The sequence below is a fragment of the Polistes fuscatus genome, unplaced genomic scaffold (genome assembly GCF_010416935.1).
Source record: "Polistes fuscatus isolate 324 unplaced genomic scaffold, CU_Pfus_HIC Scaffold6, whole genome shotgun sequence".
NCBI lineage: Eukaryota > Metazoa > Arthropoda > Insecta > Hymenoptera > Vespidae > Polistes > Polistes fuscatus.
This window is the reverse complement of record NW_025113140.1, coordinates 7,357,328-7,366,024: the sequence shown is the minus strand read 5'-3', so window position 1 is coordinate 7,366,024 and position 8,697 is coordinate 7,357,328. Positions and strand designations below refer to the sequence as shown.

At 32.6% G+C, this 8,697-nt stretch overlaps 1 protein-coding gene across 7 annotated transcripts in view; it reads right to left on the bottom strand.

Moving 5' to 3' along the window:
• Positions 1–6,869: 6,869 nt before the first annotated feature.
• Positions 6,870–8,697, bottom strand: part of LOC122523474 (ELAV-like protein 3) — a 40,743-nt gene continuing 38,915 nt past the window's right edge. For all 7 annotated transcript variants that reach the window (XM_043645239.1, XM_043645240.1, XM_043645237.1 and 4 more), the window contains one exon: positions 6,870–7,354. In XM_043645239.1, the coding sequence (XP_043501174.1) occupies positions 7,030–7,354 (325 nt within the window). In that variant the 3' untranslated portion in view covers positions 6,870–7,029. The remainder of the gene's footprint in view (positions 7,355–8,697) is intronic.

The following is an 8,697-nucleotide window of genomic DNA, read 5'->3' as shown; positions in this document are numbered from 1 at the left end:
CGTCATCATGATCGTAGTGATATAACTAGCGACGATTATTAAGACATAAATACAATACACAAAATGTATATATATCTAACATAATAATTGTATATAATATTATATTTAAGTAGATCAGTGTGTGCCTCTTTCTCTCTTTTCTTCCCTCTCTCGTTCTCTCCCTTCTCTCTCGTATACACGCATACACACACACACACATATTCACTCACTCGCTCATATACATACATACATACATACGTTTAGATACACACTAACACATTCTCACTTTATTTTAGTTTCTATTGAATTGTTGTTTTCGTTTATTTTTTTTTTCTTAATTTTCTTAATGCATATTATTATTATTATAATTTGTATTATTCTTCTGTAGAATTTCATTTCTTCTCACTCGTCAATCTTTTGAAACATTTCGTCAAAATCGTGTCTCGAGAGTTGTTTTACTCGATTTTGAACGTAAACGGTGGCCGGAAAGTGCAGCTGCGGGGGGGTGAGGGAGGGGGTAGGGCTCGCACGATCTCTGATAATTATCGATTCGATTTTTATCCCAATATTGTGCGTCTCTTTTCATCGCATTAATTCATTTTCTACCATCCTTATCTTTTTCTTGACTCGTTTACTATTTACTTTTCCACTAATTGTAAAACTTATTTGTTAATCGACTTCTTAATAAAATGATTGCGTAATATATTGAAAAATTGAAAAATTTCTTTTTAGAAATGGACGAGGTAAAAACCGAACAAGTGGAAGTAATTAAACTTAAGTAGAAAAGGTTGGTAAAAAAATACTTATCGATTAAAATAGTTGTGAAGTATGGTATTTGACAATTGTTTTCCAACGACAAATTAATCTATTGCATATTGTAATTATCAACGATATGTACGAATTCTTCGAGTACCTATCACGCCAATTAATTCATTATCCGTGTGTTTTTAATCCATAAAATAATGCATTCGATCAACTTTCGCAAAAATACGATTCCGTTTCGAAAACCGTAGAGCACGCATTTCTTTTTCCCCTAACACATTTTTTAACAAATCCTCAAAATATACATATTTGCATAGATATAATTCAAACTGTTAATATAAATTTTTGTTGGTGATCTATTTGCGATAGATTAGGAAGCTTCGTTCACATTAATGAAAAATCATTTTTCATTTCGATATATGCGTCATCTCTTTTTCTCGGTTCATCGTGTGCTTCATTTTTACATGCGTACATATTTTTACGCAACCATAACAGCGAAAATACGTAACCACGTGTGCGTTTAGAATGTGCGTTTCTTTCGAGAGACAGGATCTCCATCAACATTCAACAAATGAAAAAGAAATATACCAAAGTTTTCGTCAACGAAGACATTTTTTTCCCTTGTCGAGTCGGGGATCTAAGGATTTTCCAAACGAAAGCCACATTTCTATCACCATTTTGATCTCTTTCGATTCTCTTTGTCTCTTTCATATAGAGTACAATAAAAAATAATCATAAAGAATTATTTTTTCTTCCTTTCCTCATTTGCCGAAATTAGAATAATAGGACAGTATTCAGCAAAATTGATAATTATGCTGTCGGAAATGATGAAAAATAACCGAGAGAGTACATCCTTCTCTAAAGTAGCGTAACTTTCTTTTACAGAGATCTTTTTTTCTATCAACTATCATATGATTATAACAATAATTAATAATAAATTAACAGCGGAGAGAAATTATTGTAATAATATTCTAAAAATAATTATTTCAAAAGTAGTAGTAGCAGTGTAGTAGTTACTATAATAATAATAATAATAATAATAATAATAATAATATAAATAATGGCGATAATGATGATGATAATAATAATAATAATAATAATAATAATAATAATAATAAAAATAATAATAAATGAATGGTTACAACTTACGAGGTACGATCCACGAGCTTAGATATCCTCGTGAATTAAAATCCATCCCGTGAAATTGATTTTTGATAAGAAAAAGAAAAGAAACATCTCCTTCTCTCACACACTCACATTCTCGCATTCTCTAAACATTAAAGTTTAGATAGGACATAGATCCGATCGAAACGATGTACATATTTGAGGAATTTCGTTAGAGGAGGAAATAATCGGAGCGGACGTAAATAGTATTGATTGATTGGTTGTTGTAACCAGATGATAACTAAACACATAAATTGAAATAAAACAAACGATCTTTGAACCAAACACAAATCAGTTTAATCATTAAATAAAACATAATTTCTGTTGTTATATAATAATTAAATAAATAAATAAATAGTCAGTATAGTGGTAGTAGTAGTAGTAGTAGTTGTAGTAGTAGTAGTAGTAGTAGTAGTAGTAGTAGTAGTAGTAGTAGTAGTTGTAAGTAGTAAGTAGTAAGTAGTAGTAAATAGATTAGTAGTAGTAGTAGGAGTAGTTGTAAGTAATAGCAGCAATAATTATAGCGGGTGATAAGAAAATAGTGGTAGTAGAGCGACAATAGATAAGCGAATAAAGTAATTTGTCCCTTTTATAGCAACATAAAAGTAGATAGTAATAAGTAAGGTGGTTGAAAGTTACAAGTAGTACTAGATGAAAGATACAAAAAATATACATAATTATAATTAATAGTAATGATAATGAGAATAATAATAATAATAATAATAATAATAATAATAATATAAAAAATAATAATAATAATGATAATGATGATGATAAGGATGAGAATGACGACGATAAGTAATATTAATGACAATGATGATGATAATTATGACGACGATGATGATGATAATAATAATAATAGATAAAGTTAAGATAGTACCTATCATACTATCAACGACGGGAGTAATATCACACAATATTCATCAATACATCCACACACTACTACATCCAGACACATACATACGGCTACAAAAATCAGTCATTATAGACAGATGTCGAATTTTGTAGTATCCAATGAGGAAATACTTCGAGCACAACGTATTTTCAGTTATAGATAAAGAATATAGATAAAGAAGTTTTATAAGTGATTTAGAGCGATATAACTCTAAAAATTGATTGCATTCGTTATCAAAAGAGTGACTCCGGGTTTGTTTTGTGTATCAATTGTTCCTTTTTTTAATTTTATTTCTCGTCACGACGAAACGAGAAAAACCACAAAATTATTGCATAATATTGCATAATATTTTGTACTTTTCTCGTGACACACATGTGATTTATTATTTTATTTTCAATGATCAAGGATTTTTTAATAATTTCATTTCATTTAATAATAATAATAATAATAATAATAATAATAATAATCATTCTTTTTTTCGTATGCGTATTGATATTATGAATAGACCTAATTATACGCGAGATCGCGAGAATACGTACGACACATTCAAAAATACGAGTAATTGTCAAATAAATAAAATATTAGAATAACTCATCAGTCACTTGAATATACATTTTTACATGATTTTAGGAGCTCGGAAAGATATCTATTAAGACTGGAAACCACAAATATCGAGTTGCTCAATTATCTCTTCCTTTTTTTTTTAATTCTGTTTTTTCGTATCTTTCCACTTTTAAATCGTCGTAGATAGATGATCGATTTTATTTCTTGAATTTATTATCTCTCTCCTCGCTCCCCGACTAGACACAAGAAGAAGGTACACATAAATAGGACAACATATAGATTAATATGTGTATATATATATATATGGATGTGTATTAACTAACGTAAACCTAAAAAAACAGAGAAAACAGAGAGAGAAAAAAAGAGAAAAAAGAGAGAAGAGAAAAGATTAAGAAAAACAAAAAAAAGACAAAAAAGAAAAGAGAAGGAGTTGGAGGAAAATAAAAATATAAATTATAGCGTGATTAAAAAGAAACATCATCTTTGACCAACGAACGGATACGAATCCTACATTTATTATATATTCATCGTTTATTATTACTCACTTTTTAATATTTTCTTATTATTTCATTTAATATGGTGGTTTAAGTATTCTATCACTCTCGGTCGGAATGACTTCGGATCGGCAACGCGAATAAACGTGTTCAACTTTTCTATCACGAAACGAGTACACGTGTTTTCTTTTTTTACCGTCGCGAACTATAGTTAATAATAATAGCAGTAGTAGTAATAATAATAATAATAATAATAATAATAATAATTATAATAGTAATTAATAATAATAATAGTAATCATGATGATGATAATAATAATAATAATATTAATAATTGTAATAATAATAATAATAACCTAATCAGATAATAAGTGTGAGGTATATTTATAATATATTTCCACGTGAACGAGGGGGAACACGATTTAATTTAAGACTTGTTAAGTCCTCTCAACCTACTAGAAATAATATGACAATGAATAGTCGTTATACTCTCGGCAATGCTCTCTTCAAAAGCTAATTTTTTTCCCTCGGGATATTGTTTATCATGAGATCGCGCACTCCTTTGAGTACGTTGCACAAATACGTTTTTCTACATGAAATTGTCTGTCTATCTGTCTGTCTATCTGTCTGTGTTGTCCGTCTGTGTCGTCTGTTTTTTGTCCTATGGGTATGTATATGAATATATACGTGTATATAGAGACTAGACGCATTCTCCTAAAAAGATGGTGAACTTTTCGATAATAATAATCTAAAGAGAAAGACTCTTGGTTGAATCGTTATTTTCTTATTTCTCATCCTCTAATTCCTTTTTTTCTTCTTTTCTCTACTGCTCCTCCAACCCCCTCCCCCTCCTTTTTTTTCTTTATCGTTATGCAAGGATATCAGAATAACTCGATGACTGTCCGTAATAATATAAGTAGTAATACATATGTTTATATAAAAAAAAAAGAGATGCGCTTACAACGTACGTAGTAGAAACGACGTCAAATACTGACTGATCTTTGGGATAACACCGGTGGTAGGTAAAGTACACGTGTCTCTGTGTCTTCCTTGACTAGCACAAAAAGTTATTAAATAAAGTTAGTACGGATTTTTGAAATGATTGGAAACGACGACGTAATCCCACAGCTAAGGAGAATCTTCTATTTATCCTTTCTTCTTCTTATTCTCTTTAGGATGTAACTTATATGATGGATTTTTTCGTCCGTATTAACTCTTTCAATATACCAACGCCGACTTTAGCCGGCATCCACATAACGAGCTGTGGATGATATACCATTGATAGGAGATATCAATGTGAAAATTGCGATGTAGGATTTTGATGCGTCACACCTTGTTTTAAATTGTGTATCACACGATTATAAACTGTAGGTGAAACGCGTGACACGTATTAACAGCTGGACGTAACATATGTCACTCTCTATCTGTAAAGTAGGTACTATATATTTAAATATATATATATGTATATATATATATATTGTAAAATGTATGTGTATAATATATACAAATATATATGTATATATATATATACACACACACTACGTACATATATTATATATCTTTTCACGTGCTCACTCATCTCACACTTTTACTCGTTCCAATCATTCACTCGCTCATTCACTCTCTCTCAATCTTTCTCCGTTTGTTTTTCGGCTCTTTCTGATTCAACAGTGAAGACCATTACACAGTTTCGTAATATACTCGCTTAAACAGTAAGGATTGTTAAGAATTGAACTAGATTTAAGTACGTAAAACATGGTTAGCAATAGCAGCCCACTCGCCTCATACTTTTACTACTACTCTTTATGCGAGCCCTGTCCCGTTTTTCTTTCTTCATATTTTTTTTCTTTTTCTCTCTCTATTTTTCCTTTTTCCTTCCTGCTCTTTAATTAAAAAAAAAAAAGCAAGCTGACGTATCGATCTTTTCGACTTTATACCCCCTTAACAACGTTCAACCCCTCTTTTTTTATGGTTTTCATACATACGTCGTGAATATATAAGAATCTTTGATGGATAATCAACTTCTTACCGATTTTTTCGATAATTTCCATTCATTCATTCATTCATTCACTCACCCACTCATTCATTCATTCATGCATTCATTCATTCACTCACTCATTCAATCATTCATTCATTCTTTCATTCATTCATTCACTCGCTTACTCACTCGATCGCTCTCTTTCAATCTCTTTTTGCGAAACGGGCAAGAAAACGACGCTGATTTAATTAGAAGTAAAAATGGAACCAGAGAAAAGGTAAAGAAGTAAGAGAGAAACAGAGACAATACATTCGATCGAACTTTAATTTTTTTTTAATCTTATTTTCTCATCCGCCACATGAACTCTCTCGGTAACGATTTTCAGCCTGGTTGGAATAAGTTAGCAGTTTACTTCATCGATTCTTGATAAACGTCTTCCATCTTTTTGTTTTCTCTCTCTTTATTTCTTTCCCTGTTCTTAGAAACGAAATTCCCCGAGCCGTTTTCTTGATCTTTAACGCATACTTCCATTCGCATACTAGTACACACATGCACACGACATTACGCTTTTTCGGTCTGCTGCTGAAGTTGCTTCTTATTGCTGACCATCTGATGGGTAGGCTTGTTCTTGAAGGAGATCTGCTTCTGTTGCGCGTTATTATGTTGCTGTTGCTGATGTTCCTGAGGCGGCCATTTTGAGTGCGTTAGCTCATGCCAGCGCGAAGGCAAACGCTGGAGAGAAAAGGGCTGCTTGGGATGACTCTGCTTCTGGCTCGTTGAACGATGGAGGATAGTGTTACTGCCAGGAGGATGATTGTTACCACTCCTACCGGCGGCACTATTGTTCCCAGCAACGTGACCGCCAACCGCGTGAAGCTGTTGGTGTTGTTGCTGATGATTGTGATGATAGTGGTGGTGATGGTGCTGCTGTTGCTGTTGCTGTTGGTGGTGATGTTGGTGGTGGTGGTGGTGGTGGTTGTGTTGTTGTTGTTGTTGTTGTTGTTGCTGGTGCTGCTGATGATTGGTTCTCTTGGTGTAGACATGAGCTGGTAAAGCTACCGGAAGCTGTGCCACCGTACGTAAGAGTCGCTCACGATGATCGTAGGCTGCTGCTGCTACCGCTACCGCATCCGCTGCAGCGGCAGCTACCACTGCCGCCGCAGCTGCCGCTGCTGCTGCTTGTTGTTGTTTGCCCTACGCGGTTTTGCTTTTGTTCGTCTTGAAGCTAACCTGAAGCACGCGATTGCCAAGGGTATAACCGTTCAGGCTCTGAATAGCCACCACCGCCTCTTCGTAATTGGTCATCGTTACGAAACCGAAACCCTTGCACTTGTTTGTCTGAAGGTCCCGGATAACCTTCACCGACTGGACGGCGCCGAAAGGACCGAAGAGTTGCCACAGGACGTTCTCCTCGGTCTCGGGTGCCAGGTTGTAGACGAAGATGCACCAACCGGAACCATTCATCGCGTTACCCGGCAGCATCGAGTTCGCAAGGAGGTCACCCGCCAACGGACTGTACCTGCAACACCGTTCCATCGTTCCGATCAAACGGACGCTCTTCTCCTTCAACTTCCTTTTTCTATTTCATTTATATTTCTTTCCTTTTCTTTCCTTTTATAATCAATACTACGATTTAAGTAAAATTACGTTTCGCGGGGAGCCATTTTGCCGATTAGAATCGCGAGCCATATAATTCTGTCACGAATACGTATACTTACGTATTATATTGTTTATAGCCATTTTTCGACAAAAGGACGGACAGCACGAGAATGTAAAGTACTGAATATATTTTAACTTTAACACTAAATGAATCGAATCATTCTAATAACCGATTTTTTATTTTCAATTAAAATTCTATATTCTTTATTCGTTTGACTTTATATAGTAGCAAAATTGTAATTATAAATATTATTATATTATTATTATCTAAAAATTGTTTTATTTATCATTATTTAAATCAATACCAGATCGACTATTTTCCGAATTTATTTGTACAAAATATAAGATTTTGTGAAAACATCGGTTACGGTATAAATAAGTATACATAAATTATCGATAAATTTAGTATTTAAAAAAATAGTTAATAAGTTACGGCTTTGCTTGAAATGTTCAACCGTGATTTATCTTACAATTAGCACGATAATTGGAGAAGTAAAAAAAGGGTAGGTACTTTTTCCAACATCAAAATTCTTTCTCTGCACGAACTTGCAAAAAGTTCCTTCCCACGTTTCATTAATAATTAAATAAACTTACATAAAACATTAGATTTATAACTGCAACTATCCAAAATAAAAACGCACCTCTTTTTTTACGCTATCCTTCAAATATATATATATATATAAACATAAACAAAAAAATGAACACGTGTGAGATAATGAACAATGGTTACGACTAAAGAGGGCTGAAATATAACCTAAAAAAAAGAAAAGAAAAAAAACGTACTCTCTCAAACGAGCATGCAAAAATTGATTAAAGATGAAGTAGAAGAATAGGTCATAAATGAAAGATATAAATGTGATGTAACTTTTCAAATTCTAGATTAAACCGATAAGAGCTAAATAAACTACATCAAAAAACTATTTTTCATCATTTGAATACGTAAAAACGGAACACGAATGTCTTCGTCGGATGCATCCTGCGAGAAGGAGTCATAAACGTTTTCTTATAAAAAATAAAGAAGAACTCATAAAGAAAGTAGACAAAAAAAATAAATAAATCAGAAAAAAATATTTCAAATTAAAAAAAAGAAAAAAAAATAGAAATTTTGTCATCGACACATGCAGTCGGCGAAGAAGAGATCAAAAATACACACACACACACACATATTACACAATATTGTTCTTTTTTTTCATTTTTTTTTTT